At 38.9% G+C, this 21,223-nt stretch overlaps 1 protein-coding gene across 4 annotated transcripts in view; it reads right to left on the bottom strand.

The window, feature by feature from the left end:
• SIM2 (SIM bHLH transcription factor 2) overlaps positions 1–21,223 on the bottom strand; it is a 60,488-nt gene that overhangs the window by 11,863 nt on the left and 27,402 nt on the right. For all 4 annotated transcript variants that reach the window (XM_075771764.1, XM_075771753.1, XM_075771742.1 and 1 more), the window contains 4 exons: positions 12,250–12,335; positions 9,793–9,992; positions 5,867–5,973; positions 129–276 (listed from right to left, as the gene is read on the bottom strand). In XM_075771764.1, coding sequence (XP_075627879.1) covers positions 129–276; positions 5,867–5,973; positions 9,793–9,992; positions 12,250–12,335 — 541 coding nt within the window. The remainder of the gene's footprint in view (positions 1–128; positions 277–5,866; positions 5,974–9,792; positions 9,993–12,249; positions 12,336–21,223) is intronic.

Below are 21,223 nucleotides of genomic sequence, written 5' to 3'. Positions count from 1 at the left end.
AGAGTGATACTGGAAGACACAAGTAAAGCAAGCTTGAAGGATTTAATTAGTAGTGAATGAATTAATGATAACATGCAAAATGAATCAATTACTGATAACACGTAATGGTACAAAGTATTTTGACTTACGTAAGGACATAATTGACACTCACTATGCAGTGAGGCCGTGATGAACGGCTGTTATGCACAATAGTAGCATAGCTCTGTACCCAAACCCAGCCTCCATGCTTGGACAGTAGTCGATAGTACTTGGTTGTGACTTGGCCTTTCACCAACACTGTGAATACAACACAAAAAAGCATTTCACATTGCTTGGACTTGTGACCACTTCCTGAAGAGATTTATTTGCAAGGCAGGAACTTTTCTCCCTCCTCCCCTTCCTTTAAACCTCATCCTTCTCTGTCCAAAGTTTAAATAGCACCCCTGCTAAGATATCTGTCCTGCCCCTTTACATAGTTTCACAAAGTCACTTTATTGTTTACGAATAGCATGTTGCAAACTATTAAGGTTTGTCTTCCTTCTTTTTCAGTTCAACCTGCTCTCTTATGCTTGCATTCTGCAAAAACACTTACTGTTTTGAATCTAACTGAAAATGAAAAGTTCAAGGCAGCAAAAGTGTTTTGAAGTGGACACAACTAGCTTGAATTTTTCCAGGATATTTGGAAGCACTTTTGTCATTCATAGCTTGATAGATTATTGTGTATTTTGCGATATATTTTATGCTATGATGCTTTTTCCTCTGTAAGCTCTACACTTTGAAGGTTGATTTAAAAGGGTAAAATTAAAATGCTATTTGGTTCTTAAGTACACAAATAAAGGCAAGGCCAGAGAGGTGAATCAGTTATCTGATAGATTTCACTAGAAATGTAATATTCTATACATCAGTTTGGATTCCATGTGAACAAAGATGTTTTGGCATAAGGCTATGCTATAATAGGAGTTGTGCGGAATCTCTAGATATTTAATCTAGCCACAAATATTTCTGGTTCAGTGCCAGGCATTTATCTAACGATTCACTAGAAGATAATGCCCAGCCTTCGACGGAGGTTCTTCTCTTGTGTGACCCTGAAGCATTCCTCCAGGAAACTCCATCTTCTTACTCTTCTATACAATAGTTATTTACTTTAAATTAGGAAATAAGGGACTGAGCTTGCTGCACGAACTATGTCCAAAAAAAAAAAAAAAAAAAGTGATAAATGGTAGCAATTCCTTTATATAATACATGATAAAGAAATGGACTTACTGCTTGCAAACGTGGGGTTTGTACTAGACTGAACTTAGTAGCAAAGCTCACTGTAATTTTGTTCTCTTATTGTAAACGTTTGGTGCAGAAGCAGATACATGATAAGGAAATAGAACAACAGCTTTCTCTTTCAGCCAACTCTAGTAGAGCAAAGGACCACTTGAAATTAAAATATATGGTCTTATAATTAGTAATCATAGATGATTTTCCTGACAGAGAAGGCAAGCAATATTAAATTGGGAACAAAAGAGTGCATAATCTTTGGGGGTTTGTTTACTGTTTGGCAATTAACTATATGGCTATCAGTCATCATTGGGGTTGGCTTTTTTGTTGTTCAGTTGTTACTTAGGGGAGTAGGGGTTTGTAATTTCAGTAACAGTCAGAAAGCACAATAATGTGAATAATGTGAATAGCCCAGTGTAAGACCTAGAGAAATAAAAGAGCAAGAGTTCTTGTTCTTGCTGAAAGGTCCTCTAAGTTTGTAGCATACAGGTCATCTCTTTGGGCTACTTACTCTTCTATCCATCTGTACATGTTACAAGTTAATCTCCCTAAGAAAGTCAGGCTCTTACAAAATGGCTATAGACAGGTCTTTCTGGAAGTGTCAGTTCTCCTTCCATTACAGGATATGGTACCCATTTGTTCAGAAAGCAACAAGATAAACAATGACATCTTGCAGGACATTCAAAAACCCATCCTTGCTGACACCAAGCCACAGCTATGTAGAGTTTGAAGTCTCTTAGATATCAGCTTTTTGCCTCACACTTGCTGGTGTCCTTTTTCACACCTACATTGCTACATAGAATACTGTATGGGGTAGAGGTATGCATATGTACAGATATTTAAGAAAATCATGAGGAATATGTGTATAAATATGTAAACACACCTACAAAATATAAAGGCATGTGCACTCTTTAAGTGCAATATATCACTCCATGGTAAAGGTCTTGAAGCTGTTACTCAAAGATTCAGTGTAACAATGCCAAATAATTCTGTTCTAAAAATATATGTTAATAATCAGATGTATGCCATGGAATCACTATGTTTATTGGTGTTCTGTAATTCAAATGGTTCAGTTCTAGGAAATGATGCTTTTGTTTTGGCCTAGATAATCTAACATATTTTTTGTAATGTGGTCTAAGCTTTTCAGAACTAAGTCTTTGTGCTAGTTTAATGGTCAGGTTTTCCTTGAATTCAAAATGCCTTGCTGCTCAGTCTTCCAAAATAGAAATTAATGCTGTAATGTATTGCTAGCTATAACAAAGTTCTTCCGTGTGCTTTGGGACTAGGTCTGACTTTCTCTCTCTCATACTAATTTTTTTGAAATCCTTGTTTTAGCTCTCCAGTTCAGAGAGTATTTTAAAAGATGTGAAAAACACTGAGGACTACAGTGTTCAGCTTTCCTTTCTAATTATATGGATAAGCCAATATTTCTCCTGGGACAAGGGAAGACTCCATGTCTCCTGCATTTTTAGCAATCTGGGGAAAGTCTGACCTTGGCTAGGGGACAGTAGCTGCACTTCCGATACAGTAAATGAGGTCAATTTCCATTTGGCTCTGTGTTAAATTGCCCTGTTTGATGCTGATTGAGAAACCTCAGAAATGGGAGTGAGGTAAATGCACTACCAAGACAATCTGTGCAGGCTCGGACTTCTTGGTGGCCTCCGCTGCAATCAAACGGGGAGGATTCAGTGGCTTTAGCCTTGGCTCTTACATGTGCCATTTGTAGCTGGGTGTTCCACTGTTGTGGTTCCCTCCTGGTTTAGCAGGCAAGCTGAAAAAAGGCACTGAGCTGGCTGGGCTGGTCCTTCTGGTCTGTCATAGATGGCTATTTTAAAAGGCTCCAGCAGGCTCATGGGCATGTGGCTGGGACTTCCTAACCTGCACTTAAGTATACCACTAAAAGAAATGGACTTCTTCATCCCACACTCACAGCAGTCATTCCTTTACCTTCCCTGGCACACACAACCTGGCATGTCATCGGTCCAGCCATCAAGCAACACGGTCAGTGGATCGTGCCTTAATAGACTCTACAGTTCTTTTGCACTCGTAAAAACTAATGCAGTTCTGCTGGAAGGCTCGACTGCTGGGGGAGCAAAAGTAGACTCAATGCCATGGGCAGAGTGTAAACTGTGCTCTGCTATATGACAGGTTCTATAAATACATAGGTTGACTTCCAGGAAGCAGCAGAACAGTTTGGTGATGACATCAGCTGGGGCTGGGGCTTGCTTTGCCAAGGCACAGAGATGTGACTCTTGTAAAATTTTATGTGGGAAGAGCAATGATGTTACAACATGTGGGATGCAGAAAAACCTCCTCACAGAGAGATGATGGTACAAATGAAGTGATTTCTCTGAGGCCAGAAAATCTTTTTATCTATACTGGAAGAGAGGAATATTTTGTCTGTACTGCAACAGCTTCTCTATCCTGTCTCTTAGAATGCAAGACCCTGAGGCAGGGACTCATTATTTGTGTGGCCACATTTCCCCAGTTGCAGAGCAAACACTGTGTATATTGATGGTGCTATAGAAATAAATAACACTAGTTCAAACGCCAGAAGCTTTTTCATATAGCTGGAAGCTAATCAAATGTTTAAAACAGGAAACACTGCTGCCAGCACACCTTAGGCAAATATTCACATCTACATTTTCCTCATAGTCTCAAGTTCTTGTTATATCCCTTCTAACTTGTTCCTCTCACTGTTTCCTTTGTCTTGTTTTCTGTGCTGCTTCACTTAAAGTTCAGTTGCTTTATGTCTTCAGTTTGGGAATTTTTTTTCCTCTTTGAAAAAGCAATTGGTTACCCTAGTTTAGGATTGCTTTTTTTTCTTTTCTTTTCTTTTTTCTCTTAATACCCTTATTAGGTGTAAGATGTTTCTCTCCAGATTTCTTCATCAGATGACACTTAATCATCAAATTGCTTTATAGAATGGTACGTCAAACTTGCCAACCTTTTACTGTTCATGTTCCTAAGACATTTACTGATGGATAGTGAGGGAGTTATAACAGTGCTCCCCAGAGGAAGTTTGTACACTTTACATCTGTTTTAATAATTCCTATTATTTTGTATTCTGACTGTGATTCTGCACTGTTCCCACTGTTGCCCAGGCATTAGCCATTATTTTTTGCTTCTTGGCATTTATTTGCTTTGAAACTTTCATAAATTTCTATGTATATGTCTCACATTTTTCTTCTGTTTTTAAACTTTACAGTAATTTTTCTTTGTAATTCAGATACAGTATCTAGAGAACTGCTTTTAGTTATCCTGTTTGGTTGGGGGGAGGCTCTTGGGGGGGGTGGGGGTGGTAATTCAGTAAACATGCTGTGTCTCTTTATTTAAAACTCCTGTCATACGTGGATCAAACTGGCAGCCAAAGTGCAAGTCTTCTACTGCACACACAGAATTATTCATTGCTCTGCTCTAAAATGGAAAACTGTTTTCCAGAGAAGACTGTGTCTATAACAGAATCATCTCTATACTGGTTCACATAGGTATTTCAAATGCTCTTGTGAAAATAATGAGTGATATTTTGTACAGGTCAACAGTCACATCCAGATGCAAACATTAACACTATGAAGAGGATACCGCCCAGCAGGACATTACCATGTGCCCTGATCATTCTAGTTTTTAGTTTGCAATGGCCCACAGTATTCAGTGATGTTTTGGTAAATATGAACTTGCTGTAAAGATCAGTTTCTGCTTTCCCAGGTATAGCACACACTGCCATCAACAGAATTTGGCACTTGGAATTTCAGCACTGACTGACCAAATACAGTTACCTCCTTCTTTATATTCCATATCCTCATCAACAGCACATATTAAGGTAAAGAACTGACTACTTTCTCCTTCAGGAAGCCTAAGAGAAGGATTTGACTCTGGCTGCTTTCAGCCCACATGAGCAATCTGGAAAAAAATTCACTGACATTGGTTTTTGGATGTCATCTTCGCATCGTATGGGCTGCAGCAAACTGAGCCAAATCCAGAGTTCAGCTATTCCCTCAATTTGCTTCTCAAATTAATGTGCTACTGAATGAACTACTTCCCAAATCCAGATGTTTGAAGATATGATTAGTGTCTCTGTTGGCAGATGGGGAATTATTAAATATGTAATTTTTTTTCCTGACACTCCATTCTCCAAACCTCATCCACATGCTACTAATGAACATTCATCTAAGGATTTTTTGGGTTTGCATTCACTTCAAACATGGGATGATTATTACTAACGTATTTCAGAGGAAAGGGGAGCTGTTGCGTAATTTTTTTTTAACAACAGAGGCTAGTATAGTTCAGAATTTCCCCTCTCACTCACTCATTTGCTCTCTTGGGTTTTTTCCTTCAAGAGTTCACCACCCAGAATCAAGTCCAATTTTTCAAAAGAATCTAGAGCCTTTAAGTAGAAAGATAAAAGTGGCCAGATATGTTTTTTTCAGAAGCACAGCATATTGAGTATCATCTAGCTTATGTGCAGAACTAATTATTTCCTTAAGTGATAGCCAAGCACTTTTGAAAATCTAGCTCCAGTCAAGATTTGGAAAGCTTTCTCTACTTTCCAGCATAGTGTCTCTTGTCTGCAAAGCTTCTCACTCTACTTAATAAAATTCAGTCTAGCATTCTTTTTACTTACGCAGATGATGAGCATATCGTAAATGGAACACATCACAGCCATGAACATGGTGGTAGAGGGTTTTTTCTATCAGATCTTGGGGTTCATACCCAGTTAATTCAGTCACCCTGGAAAAACAAGATTCCATACTAAGCAAAATCTCTAGGAATATTCAGTTTCATTAACCTAATGTTTAATTGTGCCAACAAATCAGGTGCCTAAAAACTGCAGGACAAAATGTTAGTTTTGGAAACAGAATCCTCATCTTCATAAGAAAATAAACCCTCTCAACCCAGCCAAAGCAAGGTGCAGCTATTCCCTGGCCAGCCTTACACACAGGCAGGAAAAAGAGTTCTTTTACTTGTTTCCACCTTGGGCTTTTGCCACTGCCATGCATGATCCTTTGCACAAAGATCCAGTTGAGGAGCCATTCACAAAACAATGAAACTACTCTTGTGGACTGCTGACACGTTTTCATTTACTTTTGCAAACATATGAGTGTAGCATGTATGTCAGTCCATAGAAGCTGTGATTGTGGTCTATAAATAAATTCAGGCTAACACCTAACAGGAGAAGGAAGCAGGAGCTTATTCCAGCTGAGAATGTGGAAAGACAAGGAGCTATGAAGATCACAAGCTAAGAAAAGGAAGTCTGAAGCTAGACTTCAGAAAAACATCCTCTCATGATGAGAAGTGGAATAAAGGAACAAATCTGAAACAGCAGCATCTCTGCAGATGTTAAAGAACCAGACTACACTGGTGAGACTTACACTGGGTCAGACCTGAAGAGTTAAACTTCAAGGTTCAAAACGGACTTTTGTTTATTTTATACTGTTGCTTGAGAACAAAACTCCTTAAAGTACATTGTGCAACTCAGCCATAATGTGGCTTGTTTACCTAGTGTTGCTGGGGGGGGGGGTGTTTTATGCTGTCCTGGGCTTTCTTCACCTAAAAAGGCAGAAAAGAGGTACCATACAAAGGTATATCTACATTAACAAGTAGTACAGTCTATTAGCAAGCAATCTGTAGAGTAAAACTGTTACTGCTGAGGATCTACTTCTGCGGCAGCAGATACATCTACATATTTTAATTTTGGGACTTTTACTCGGGACTAGCTCTAGTCTAGGCCTATGCACTGAAAGCTTTATAATAGTTGGAGTGCCTTAGACATGCTCTTGGAGGTTGTCTTCCAGTTTAGACTCATCCAGAAGGAACCCAGTTCACACGCCTAAGGCCTCTTCATGACATGAACTGCAGTGCAATGAGAGGGGGCCGTCAGGACTTTCACTTCAAAAAGATACTTCTGGTCTGAACTTAAACACCGACGCGGATACACTGTATCATCAGTGAATAATGAATACAAGGGTCTCAAGTGACATATCATTGGGGATTGCAGATAATGTAAACTTTGATTACTTTTCTTTCCTTTTGTAACTAATATGCATCTTCTTTACTCTTACCCTACCACTAAGCAATCATGTGGACCCCACAGGGACTAGGGACTTTACATTCTACTCGAGAGAGCACATTGTGGGGTGGGATTCTTCTGAAGGAAGTCAGAAAAACAACAACAAAAAATGCCTTTGTGGTCTGATTTATTATAAATACAGTACAAATACATCCATAGCTCCCCTAGCTATGCCTTCATCTGGGAAACTCTTGCAGGCCTTTGCCTCAGTCAAAGACTGCCAACACAGAGTGAGCACATGTGCTTGGTTTCTGCAGGAAGATATGTCAATATATGCTTGTGTTTCTTCTCTGCAGCGTGCGCTGGCCCTCCTGGCTTAAGATTCTAGGGGCCCAAATTCTCGTTTAAGCCTATCAGCATGGTGAAATACCGGTGAAAGATCCTGTTCAGGTTTCAGTGGTCCTTCTGACTTCATTGCGATTAAAACAAGGGTGGCAGTTTCATCCTCCTCACTTAATTGGTGAGTACAGAAACAGCTAATCCAAAACCAAACAAAATGCCAGAAAGCTAAGCCAGGTGTTAATTTTTCTGGAGGTGCAGCATCACTTTGAAGCTGGTCTTCCCGTGGGCAAAAACAACATCATTAACAGTTATGAGGACACCCAAACTTTTGAAAAGTTTGAATCTGGAAATAAACTCAGCTGCTTGACTTCCTTGACACAAACTCAGCCCCTCAATAAGTTACTGTAGGGACCCTGGGCTCCAAAGGTTGTTCTTCAAGTGTGAGAGGGCACACAGAAGGAAACAGAGCTTGCCCCAGGGATCAGTTCTGCCCTCTAGAGTTCTTTAAAGTCTTTGTAAATCATGTAGCAATGAATGAATAGGCTGCACCATGAAAATCAAAAGCAGCAGATCACTTTGGAGGGAAGCAACCATCTCCTTTTTATAGTGACCTTGATAAATGAACTCTTGCATGTTTTACATGTATTAAGTGTCTAGAAAGGCTTGTTGTTGCTCCTTCCTGTGACTTTAATGCTGGCCTGTCTGCTGTGACTGTTACCTCTAAATATCTAACAACACTTTTCTTTGTGTGGATACCAGAAGCAAGCCTGAAAACAGTTTTGTCTTATTGCTAATATGTCCCTGCTCTGAGCAAATATGATTTGGTTTGCTCAGCTGGGAGAGCAAAGGGCTTTGGTAGCGCTTAATACCCCTGATTGTCCCATGTGTGGATGACACCCATCTGCTCTTTGGTAAACACAGCTACACAACAGTACTGGTTCTATCTGTGATCCTGTCAACACCTCTGGTTATACTGTCTCCTTTGAAGACATTTATGTCTCCAGGCAGTTCCTCTTAGGCACATCATTTCCTTTTTTCCACATGCAAAGACATGTTGCTGAAGCCCTTGTGCTGCTTTGTGGCTGTTATATTAAGTAAAGCATGCCAAAAAAAAAAGAGGAAGGATTCCAGAAACAACTAGGTCTTTGTATTTTAGCAGCTGATGGCCCACTATCTCATTGACTTAGCATGGAGAAAGAGCATGTTCTTGCATGGTTGACCTGCCATGCAAAACTTCCCTACTGTCTTGGATATAGACTCTTTTTCACTGTCACACATGAATATAATTTCTGCTTCTTGCAAACGCAGCATGCCAGGGAAATGAGAGAGTGTGTGACACACTGCTTCACATGCAGGGATTTTTTAAGAATGATCATCTTGTCAATAGCCAAATCTGTTATATCATCTGGGAATTTGGGCTTTTTCCCTCAAGGTGTCTTGAACTGCACTGTACAAAGTGTCATTGTATACTAAAAGATACCATGTTTCAAAAAGAGAGGAATGAATCATTTCACAGCTCCTTCAGTTCTGGTTTTGTGCTCTTCTCTTCTGAGCTGGTATTTGAGTATATCAGATGAGAGTGGAGGCAGGGTTCTCTTTCCTCAGCAATAGCCATTGTCCCAAGTTTTCTTTAAGAAGGCTGTGTTTTCACATAGTAAACAGCTGAATTCTTTTTCATTCTAACAACCTCATTAGTAGGGTTCAATTCATTGTTAAGGCATTACACTAAAATGCAGAAGACTATGTTTTCTTACTGCTTTATCAAAAGCTTTCTGGATGACCTCAGCAAGTCATTTGACCTCAGTGTTTCAGTTGTGTGTTTGTTTTAATTACAGATGATGGTGCATCCCTATTCATTTCACTAGCTTTGTATATTAAAGTTTATATCCTTTAAGGTAAAAATGTATTATTGCTCATCTGCCTATTACTCACAGCAAGAAGGCTTTAGTCGACTCTCTGAAGTTATAGGTAGCTATAGGATAAATTGTACAGGCTCTTATGTGTTGACATTCAAGACAAAGTATGGTCTATCTAGCTACCTGAAGGGCTTTGAACACCCACATGGTCTTTGTGTTCCAGATCTATTTTGGACTGCTTTGTTTTGTCATGAATATATTGATCTGTTTGGAAACCACAGTAGCTTATGATAACATTTGACTTTGAAAACATTTTATGCTAGAAATCAAATAGCTGCTTACCTGGAATCTAGGAATATTAATTTTAAGTCCAAACTTGCTCTGAACATAAACATGTTACTGTGAAGTTTGATCTCGGTGATTGCACTGGGAGGTAAAGATTGACCTACAGCCACCAGTCCAACAATTTGGTAACAGGAATCATACAAAGACATATCTAGCATATACTGCCGTATCTTCAAATAGCCACTGCAATGGATCACCTGGCATGAGAAGAAAACACATTCAATATCTGATGGCAATGGAAGAGGCTGCATGTCAGGTGACCACCCAGTTTCAATGAGGTTATAAAGCAATACACCCTTACAACACTTAAATACTGCACAGTCTGTTAAGGCTTCAGAAGTGGGGTTAATTTATAAACGGAGATTAAAACACAGTAAAGGCAGTTTTTGTGTTTACTGCCAACCTGATTAATCCATATTAAAGCACATGCTCTTTCGGACTATCTAGACTGCTTTCTAGTTAATACTTTAAACTCTCTTTGATATAGATTTCTTGTAGATACAGTCAGAATTCCTGTTCATTAATCAAAAAATCTGGAAGTTGTTTTTTTTTTAAATGACTCTCCTCCTCTCACACAAACACGGAGAGGAATATATAAACATTTACATTTTAATGAGTTATTATTCTATTGAAAACCAGACACTTTAAAAATCCAGTGGAGATTAATGCATCACATTTATAAAGATTAACAGCTGTATATGTAAATGCACCAGAAATGAGTTTTAAGTTCTCCAGTCAAGTTCAGGTGATGTTCTTTAGACATGTGACCAAGCCCAGGGTCTTGAGACCAGATTCCTGAATCTTCATATACAATTCCTAATTCCAAGAGTGAAAACTTCAGTGTTAGAATGTAAAAATTCACAATGTCAGCTAAGGAGGGTAAAATTGTTACCTGGAGACTCTTCCTGAACGTAAGATTTATTTAATGTAGTGCTGGTGTTTAGAAATCATTCGTGCTCCTGCCAATTTTCCTGTCCAAACAGGAGGCACACTACACTTCCTTCAGCATAATTTCTATATTTGTTTGACTTTTAACTGTGTCCAGTGGGAAGGAATTAATTTCCAATGTATTTAGTACTCCTGAACAACCTACTAAACAGTCACCTTTAAATAGACTCCTCCTATATAACCTTTCTTCCTCCCCTCCAATCACCAAATGGTTAGTATGTTTAGCAAAAGTACAGTAGCAAGCAAAACTTATTTAAGATCCCTCAGCAGATCCTACTAATTCCTATATTATTTGATTCATGAGTTTTTCCTGCACTTCAGCTACTCAGGTGATATTTTTAAAATTATTAAGTCTTGACTCTAGTTACAGTCAGAGAGAATAAATTTAGGCCAACATCTGTCTAGATGAATACATCCTTAAATGTTTCACAACATAAACTTTTCATAGTGAGCAAAAGAAGAAAGAAGGTGATCCCCCTAATTAGCAATCATAAATGGGGGAAATAAAAACCATACAGAGATACCACCACCACAAGCTCTACTATTTTATCTGATTTCAGATTCGAGACAGAATCATTTTTGCTGGGAAGCAGCTGAGCAAACAGGGGTCCATGTAATGAAGAATTATCAGTCTAACCAGGTAGATAGATGTGTAAATAGACAGATATATATCTGGATCTTGAATGGATTCCTGAAAAGAGCCCTACTTCTCTTGCATGACTCAAACAAAATTAATCCTCCCCAGACTGTATGTGAAGTACCCTTCTCTCCTGATGCTTAAGTGACAGAATTACACTGTGTAGCTCAAAGAGCAGCAAATGCACACTGTAAAGTTGAAAATAAGATCTACCTGAATGACAGGTGTTATTACAGAATCTCAGCATTTGCTGGCTTCTGATTTTATGTAATAATAAACAGAAAATTAATACAAGTGATAAGATTTATAAACAAACTTGGTGGTTTAGTAGTATTCAACCCTGAGTTGATATTAATGATTGTTTAGGTTAACATTACAGTTTCATAAATGTTGAAGTAATTCTGGTCGGGCCAAAGAGGTGACTTGTGCAACTCGATGGCTGCTCAGCCAAAGCATAGTAACATTGAGGCAGAGGGATGTGGGAAGACTTCCAAGTTCCTGTGTCTGGGTTCCTGCCTCACCTGCCTCCAGTTACATAGGGGAATAAGACCTGGCTGTGCACTCTCCTTGCACCTCCATGGCTGTGCTCCAGCCAGTTCTCCAGTCTAGAAGATCAGGGATCAGGATGTGGGAAATGTGCCACAAAGCAAACTCCAACTAACTGTGAGACAGTCTAGATTTGCATTGCTAAGGGAATCTGCAATCAGCAGTGGCATTTTTTTGCATGTCTTCCAATTCTTTTTATCACAGACTTTGCTTTTAGCTACACATGTGTAAAAAAACCCAACCTAAATAAATAAACTTGTCAATTGTTGAATACTTGGGCGGGGGGGTGGGAGTGGGGGTGGGGAAGCAATTATATACATTACCTTGTAGCCACTGCATGTCAATCCTGCATTTCTCTTGGCTAGGACACACTTCATTCTCAGGAAAAATGATCTCTCAATTTCATATTCTGAAATCATAAACCACAGTGTTTATTTATTACTGAGGCTTTCAAAATTGTCCATAACATTGCTTTTCATGATTTAACAGATGTGTTTATGTCCAGCCTTAGACAGCAATAGAAGTCAGCCATTCTACTTTCCCACTCAATCTCTTCCCTCAGGATTTATTTCACCTTCATGTTAGGATTCCCTTTGAAAGTTGGACAAGTCTGCATGACCACATCTCCAAACTTCTGTTTTTACCACCCTTCACAAGGCAATCACCTCATTTCTGAAGAGCTAAGTACCAGTCCATATTGGTAAAGAGAAGGAAATGCCTCCTTTGGAGCATAGGAAAATGAAGGTACTCTCCAGAAGAACAGCAGAATGGGAAACAAGAAAATTCATTGGTTTTGTAATAATTTGACTACATGTAGCCATGCACTCACCCAGACTGGTGAACTTCTGGCCTTCATATGCAATATTATTACCTGTTTCACTGACTTCCAAAACCATCTTGGTAGATGGCTTTTAAACAAGTGTCTTCACAGATAACCTCCAGAAATGTTTTCATGTTAAATATTGCTCAGGTACACACATATTTTCTGCTAAGAGTAAGTTACTATTCTCTTTAACATTAATTATTCTCAATAACAGTTCAGACATCGTTAATAGTTCTGAATTTTTTACTGAAAGTTGCGGTTTCCTAACTATAATAGGAAATGAGAATTCATTTGGTACATCTGTGAATAGGAAAATCAGGGAAGCAGAGGGGTTTTCAGATTTGTTGCAATGCGTATTACCTCCTAACTCCCCACAGGGTTTGATCCAAAGTCTACTGTAATCAGTTGGAGTCTTAATTTAATTTAACTATTGCGATCCAGATTTTTGTGCATCCATCACCCACTTAACACCTCTTAGCCACACACCTGCAGTGGTTTGAGCCTCACACCACTACCTGGAAACCAATAAACTCTCTACATTAAGTTCTGAGTTTAAAGGTCAGAAAATAGAACCACAGAAAAATGATTTAGTGAGGATGGAAAAGAAATGCAAAAGAAGTGCATCTCAACTACTATCAGCCTTCCTGAGTATTTTAATTTTCCATTTATTTTCCTAATGCCAATTAGATCTTTATGGGGAAAAACAGGCACTTAAATTAACAGACACATCTACTGTAGAGTTTTAAATACAAATGTATACAATTTGGTGGGAGGAAGCCATACAGTACAGATTACTATTGCTGAAGCATGATCTCATGAGTAAAGAATGGATCTGGGAGTTGGGAGCATTGGTGCAATTCATGGCTTCAGTACAGATTTTCTACAGTGATCTAACACTAGTGCTTGCTCTCTTTCTGCCACACTCCCATGCACACAAAATAAAGGTAACTTTCTCCCTTCAAGGGTGTCCAGGGAGAAAAATAATTAATGCACAGTAATGAGGGTACAAAGACCATCTTCAGACATGAATGGAGTTGCTAGCAATTTTAATGGCTTAGATTCTTCTATAAAAAGAGATGATTAGTGGAATTGGAAGCAATGCCTTAAACTTCTGAAGTGTCCTGCCACAAGACCTAAAAGAGACTCTTTCAGTAACAAGCTCCTTCCAGGCACCTTATTCTTCAGCCTTATATTTGCTCTTTCCTTCATTTTTAAATGTTACTGCAGACTAGTGCTACAGAAACACAGTTAGCTCTAACTTCACTATTCCACCAGGAACAGGCTGTGATGCACAGTGTGCTCTTTAGGTGTCTCTAAATCTAGAGTATTACCCAGACTGCAGGATAACATTTTTCCTTTATTATTTAAAATTGGTAATTATTTCATTATTTAAGAAGAGGTCTTGTCTCCCTGATCTCATGATGGTAGAGTGCAAGCAAGATGTCCCCATGGAACATAACTAGCTAGCTACAGGCTCTCTAGGAAACCGGGAGGGTGATTAAAAAAAAAAGAATTCAAGGTCAAGGATGCTGTGTGGTGTAGGAGGACAGAGTAAAGAGGGATAGAGTTGCACCCTAGCACTACGCGGTATGGGGAGGGAAGGGTGATAGAATTGTAATTCAATAGTAGCTGCATGTGATCTGTGAGACTGAAGAGTAATAATCAGTAGCTTTCTTGTTGTGTATAATCAAGTGCAAAATGACATAAATGTAATTTAATAATGATGTGTTTATTAATTATTGATCATTGAATTCTTAGTTTTTTAGTAGTGTGTTGCTGAACCAACAAACACTAGTCTCTTAAATCAGTTACATCTCATGCCCGCAATCTAAAGAGGGAAGAGTTACCCATGACTCTGTAACTGGGGACTCATTTGGGAGCTTCCATTTTTGAGGCTTGAGCTAGGTGATAATAAGATGCCTTACATAAGCAAAAGGAGAGAAGGCCCATGTGGCCAAACAGAATCTAGGCCGTGAGTAACATACTACCTTTCTGCCTGAAGGGGCCAAAGTAGTGTATAGATGATAATAAGCGTTCCTCCTCCTGTGTGTATTAAGAGTGATTGATTGTGTTTGTGTGGGAGCCCAGTGTCACTGTGAGAGTTGCCATTTTGGGGAGGAAAAAGCAGCATGTGTCTAAAGGAGAGCCTGACCATTCCTGGACTGTCTGGGACAATCACAACTGCTAAGGCAGTTATTTAGTAATGCAGCATGTCCGATAGCACAGGTGGATGCAGAATTTTTTAACCAGCCAGCTGGGATTGTTACATGATCAGTCAAGGTGCCCAGTGAATAATGTGCAGGTGCTACATGGCATCTGGCATCTTGTTTGCAGGATTGGAGCTGAAGAATACAAAAGCTACCAGAGAGAGATCCTTGTGACTCTGCGTGAGTATAAGATCTGCTAGCAAGCTTTGAGACTGACTCACTGGCAAGGAAAAGCAGGACCAGGCCTTTCATACTGTTCATGCTTATGTGAGTGCTATTAGTGTGTATGTGGTGCCTGTAAAAGAAGCACTGTTCTGCTGTCTGTGTTGATCTGTCCTTGGTGAGGTCTGTGCACATATGTGTGTTTGTGTGTGCCTACTGGGAATAAAACCATCTCCAGACCTGATCAAGAGATTGCAAAATATAAAGGAGCAGTAAGACAAAACCCTTACATAAAGAACCTAGATATGCAAGACTGTGAACAATATGTGAATTAGTATTCATATTAACTGATTCCTTTGCCAGTGTGGCTCCTCAATACTCTTGAAAGTAGCAGAAGGGGGTAGCAAAGCAAAAAAAGAACTAAAATGAATTTATAATTGTAAAGCTGATTGGGAAAAAAAGAGTGCCGGTATCCTGCTGGATGCTAACACCTCCATCAATGTAATGCAAAACTTATAATATCACATCCAGGCTATACCTGACGGAATTAAGATTGTCTACTCTGATGAAAAGACTGTAAAAGAAAATGAGGTACTTAAAGGTTTAGCAAGCAAAGAGGTAGAAGCTGAATATTCAAATAGGAGAAATCAGATGAGCTGTGAGAAGAGTGATTAATAATGCATGCTGTCCTGCTGCAGAGGTTAATCACAAAATTGTGAGGAGATAGTAGGCATGAAAGCTCAGTTATAAAGCAGGAAAAAAGCCTGTAGCACAAATAGCCAGCACCTGCTGTAAAAGCAGAATGACTAGAGATGTCCAAGGATGTAGCAAAAGTCTCAAATCAGGGAAGACAGTAAATGTAAAAGCAATATAATGCAAACATACATGTAAAATCAATATTGACAGTATGAGAGTAAATGCAAAAATAATAAATGTAAAATAAGCACTTCAGGCTTAAGTAAGAGGTGATTGTAACCAATTATTCTTAAGAGTTAAGCAATTTTATCAATCAGAATTAAGCTTTGAAAAACTGCAAAAATATAACAACACAAAGCGTCTAGACCTAGTAATGTAATTATTGATATCACTAGTGTTCTTTCAAGCAAACATGTAAGCACAGCACATACAAATAACAGAAAAAATCTTAGGCTAGCAAGAAGGTAAAAGAGGTTTGAAACAGAGAGGAAACCAATCGAGTGTTTTCAGTTCTTGCTTAGTTAAATGTTGAGAGAACTGTGGGTTAAGCACATATATATGAAATTTAAGAGAGAGAAAAATGAATAGCAAAATGTTATAATTGAACCAGAATATAAGCAACACTGAAGGAAAATAGCCTTCTTAAGCACTTGAGAATATTCATATGATCTAATAACCGAAGCTTAGCCACTGTATTTAATTCTGAAATGGTAACTGTATAAATGCATCACTATAGGTGGTATTAACACCTTTCCTTTAAGTATTAAAGTATTAAAATGTTAAAAATCTATGTATAAACTATGTCTGTTTGTTATAGAGAAAAGATGAAAACAACAGGTTGCAGACATCAGCTAATGAAGGACAAGAAATAAAATGCTACTGAGTAGACTAGAAAGTCTTATGGAGATGTTCCAGCTGAGTTAACACAAAAGAAAAATTCCTATTAATAACAATCTTTGTTGTTTTTTGTCTTCCATATGTATCACAGAAGAAAACATAATCCATTCAAACCCTATGGATATTCGTAACTACATATTGCCAGCTTTGGTTTTGTTTTTGTTTTTTTTTTTATTTTATTTTATTTTATGAAAAGGGAGAATAAGAAATAAAACCAGATCCAATATGAAGATATTTTCATCTCTAAACAAAGAAACATCATTTATCTGTGTGAGGATGTATTTCATATAATTATTAGTGATAATGGTTAAAAGAAGTCTATTACAGCACTGTAATCTTCATGTATGTACTCTGTGTGTGTTTGTAGGGATGTAACTTGATGTATTTACAAAACAGCATTTTTAGAGCCGCAAGAAACAGAGACTTCATTAAGCACAGCAATATCTCCCATGGTGAACTGTACTTTCCAACTGCACCTTCACAACACCTGGAACTGAGACAGCTGTATCTTCACACAGTGTAGCATTGGGGATATGTTGGAGTAAAAAAAAAAATCTCATTTGTAAATTCACATTTGTCACTGCAGGAGGTATAATAAATTATATTGCCCCATTGACTACAGCTTCCAGAAGCAAGATGAAAAACTGGGAAACTGATGACAAGCTGAAGAGCAGAGAAGAATAGTTCCGTTGGAAGGGACCTACAACAATCATCTAGTCCAACTGCCTGACCACTTCAGAACTGACCAAAAGTTAAAGTCTGTTATTAAGGGCATTGTCCAAATGCCTCTTAAAACACTGACAGGCTTGGGGCCTCAACCACTTCTCTAGGAAGCCTGTTCCAGTCATCCTACTGTCCAGTCTGAACCCCCCCCGGTGCAGCTTTGAACAGTTCCCATGCGGCCTATCACTGGATCCCAGGGAGAAGAGCTCAGCACCTCCCTCTCCACGTCCCCTCCTCAGGAAGCTGCAGAGAGCAGGGAGGTCTCAGCCCCTCAGCCTCCTTCTCTCCAAACTAGAGAAGCCCAAAGTCCTTAGTCCCTCCTCACAGGACATTCCTTCCAGCCCTTCCACCAGCTTTGTTGCCCTCCTCTGGATGCATTCAAGGACCTTCACATCCTTCTTATTGTGGGGCCCAGCACTGCACACGGTACTTAATGTGAGGCTGCACCGACGCTGAATACAGGGGGATAATCACCTCTTTTGAGCAGCTGGTTATCCTGTGTTTGATGTACCCCAGGATGTGGTTTGGTCTCTTGGCTGCCAGGGCACACTGCTGACTCATATGGGGCTTAGCATCAACCAGCACCCCCAGGTCCTTTTCTGCAGGGCTGCTCTTCAGCCACTCCTGTCCCAGCCACTTGAGGTTTCAGAAAAAGTGAGCAGTCACTACATGGAGATGGCAGATAAATTTCACTGTTGTTCTATCTCATACTCAGCACCATTTCTTTCAAATACCTACTATTCCAGCAAGTCCACCACATTGGATGAAATTTATCTGTTTAATTGCACCTTCTCTAGCATTTGCCATAGCCATTTATAATTCTGACAAACAGCTGTGTATTGCTATGAAGGGGTTTAACATGGTTTTTCTTTATGGGTGTAAGTATTGCAGCATGGGTCTGCTTTTCTCATCTTCCCTTTTACTTTCCATATTAGCATCTCTTTACCTGAATCAAACTTGTTTCCCTCTCCTAGAAAAAAAAATTTGGGAAATTGATCCTTCTTTTCATGAGTTGAATAATTTTCAAAGTTTGTATGTTCTTCGGTTCAAGCTTTTTTCAGAGCATAAGTCAAGAAAATGTCTCAATAGCTGCTATAGCTAACAAGAAACCTCCACCCCCACTTCTAAATTGCTAAGTATCTTGAAGGGGTCTGATGACAGCTTCCTGAAAAGCAGATCAACCATCCTGGTACAGCTTTTAACATTTCCCAGAACTTATCAGTGTTGTGTTTATCTACTACAGGAGTTAGAGATGAAAAGCAGAGCTTTAGGGTTCTTTCTAAATGTTTACCCTTATTTTTGGCATAGTGCATCTCTTTATCCAGTGAGGTGGAACACGATTGCAGACCTATTTTTTATTCCAGCCACTTCCAATATTTGTTATAACTTGGATTTACTTATGATAGCAAGTTTCTGATTTTGTTTGCCCTGTATCAATGTTTAACATTTGAAAGTGATTGTCCTCTCTCCACTGCTCCACAAACTTTTATTGAAATCTTTTTAAGAATGACCTGTGAAACCCTCAGTTTTTATCCTGGAATTCCAGTTTTCCATTTTTCCCCAACTGGGTGATTGGTAATAGTTAGAAATGAAAAATTATGCAAGTACAATACTAGTTTTGATCAACATGATTATATGCTTTGAGCAGATTTCTCTATCTTTTGTGCTGCTCTTCTTTGGAAGGGTATAACTGATGTTACTGAGATCATGACTTTTTCAATACATGTACTAGCAGATATTTTAATAAAATTGAGGTATCATTTATAATGAATTTTATGGGGGGAAGCACTGCAAGTCAGAGTCAATATCTGTGTCCAAGATGTCCATTTCAAATGTATCACTGTTTATTGTTTAGCCAAACTCCATGTTTCCCTTATCAGATTCAGAGAAGTTTTTCTATTCTACTAATACATTACTACATTGCCTGGTCAGATTACAGAGGCTCCCTCCCTGAAGCACTGCTACAATGTAGTTGAGTAAATTCAGTAAAAGCTATAAATAAGGCAGAGACTAAATGGCTTCATTCAAATCCCAGTCCAAATTTATCCATATGTTAACATCCTTAGAGAGCTGAAACACAGCAACCTGTGAATGAGAACATAGAAAAACATTGCTGTCTATACAGAAGGCACGTTTCTTTCTCACAGCACTGAGTACCATTTCTACAAAGTATACCTTCTCTATTAATCCCTTTTCTTTTCTTAGCCTAGTACATCATGCAATAGAGTTTGACTGCAAGCACCAGTCAAGAATAAAATAGCTTGTTTATATTTTACAGATATTTTTTTTTTTTTAACTCTCATAAACAGAATAAATGTAATGGTAAAGAAAATTAGTCTTGCTATTTTGGATGAAGAATATTTGTACATTTGTTCACTCATATTGCACACGACTGCCAAACAGGATTCTCCAAGCATTTCTGTGAAATTATGGTTAGCTTCAAGGAAACCAGAATTGTCCATCCCTGGGGGTGCAACTATGAAATCCATCTTTGCTTTCCACTCCATCTTTCATCTCTTTTGAAAGAAAACAGTCCCAAAATTCTGTGGTTTGCATGCTGCTTGCACAGTGGACTGAGAAAAAAGATAATCTTTTTTTTTTTTTCCACAGCTTCACCTCTCATGCCTTTATTTTCTCTAAGGTAAAAGCTACCATTTTATCTCTCTTTCCCAAAACTCCCAAGTTTTGACATTAGCAAAATATGGCATTGTTTTGTTGCAGAACCCTTTTGTAAATTAACATATATCAGCATGTAAACTGCACACTGCTACACCATGTGCTGTTTTAAGAATGTATGTCTCATCTGTCACTACGAAAGATATGAAGCAGCATTAAAATTGGGAGCTCTTGACACAGCTAATGATTCATGTTTGCTCTACATGGCAGCTTGGGTGCAATGTCAAATTTCAGCTATAGCATAGGAGATGAAAACTATTCTCAAAGGGCACATATAGACCAAAGTACTGTGCACACAGTCACCTGCTTCTACCTTCCCTCCCGTACAACTTGTGCAGAGACATGTGCTTGCCTCAAGCTAGTGCATTCCTCTGGAGGCAAGGCACACGCGTGATAAACTGCGCTCCATGTTCCTTCTGGACTGTTTTACAGGGTGGAAACACAGATACCACAAGTTCATGTCTGGATAACACTTTACTGCCCATCCCCCAAACATTCTGCATATTTTTGCCCTTTCAGATGGTTATTTTCATCTTACCTCCTCTATACTATAAAGTCACACATGTTCTGCTCTTATTCTTGTGTAATCTGCAAAGCATCTGGGTCCCACACAGCACATTGCTGACTAAAAGAGTATGCAAGTATCTTGGCTAGTCTCTTTTGTGAGCATAAAAAAGCTATAGCTTTTATGAGTTATAGGAGAGACAAATGCCACAACTTCTGTCCCTTAACTCTGAATGTTGGTGACTCATCTTCTAGAACAAAAAAGATGTAAAAGCACTGTAGGACACAGGCAAAAGGGATGCTTGCATAATAGTGCACACAGTTTTAGGGTAGCCCTTGAAGCTGGGAATTCAGAACTCACCAACAAGGCCAGTGCAAGAAAGGGCTTGCAAATGCCTTTGGTGGACTTTCCTCAGGACAAGTTCAGAAGCAGGCCTGGAGATCAGCTAGTGGAAAATGAGGCATCAGACCTGTAAGCCTGGTGCATACTGACCATCTTTATTATTGCTATGCTGGAAAGAACAGTGCAAAAATGAGATTGTGACTAAAACTATTTTGCAAATTTAAATACTGTATGCAAAGGGATGTATGAAAACAACTGTGGTGGTT

Source organism: Balearica regulorum, chromosome 1, assembly GCF_011004875.1.
Source record: "Balearica regulorum gibbericeps isolate bBalReg1 chromosome 1, bBalReg1.pri, whole genome shotgun sequence".
Lineage (NCBI taxonomy): Eukaryota > Metazoa > Chordata > Aves > Gruiformes > Gruidae > Balearica > Balearica regulorum.
This window is presented reverse-complemented; position numbering and strand designations above follow the sequence as displayed.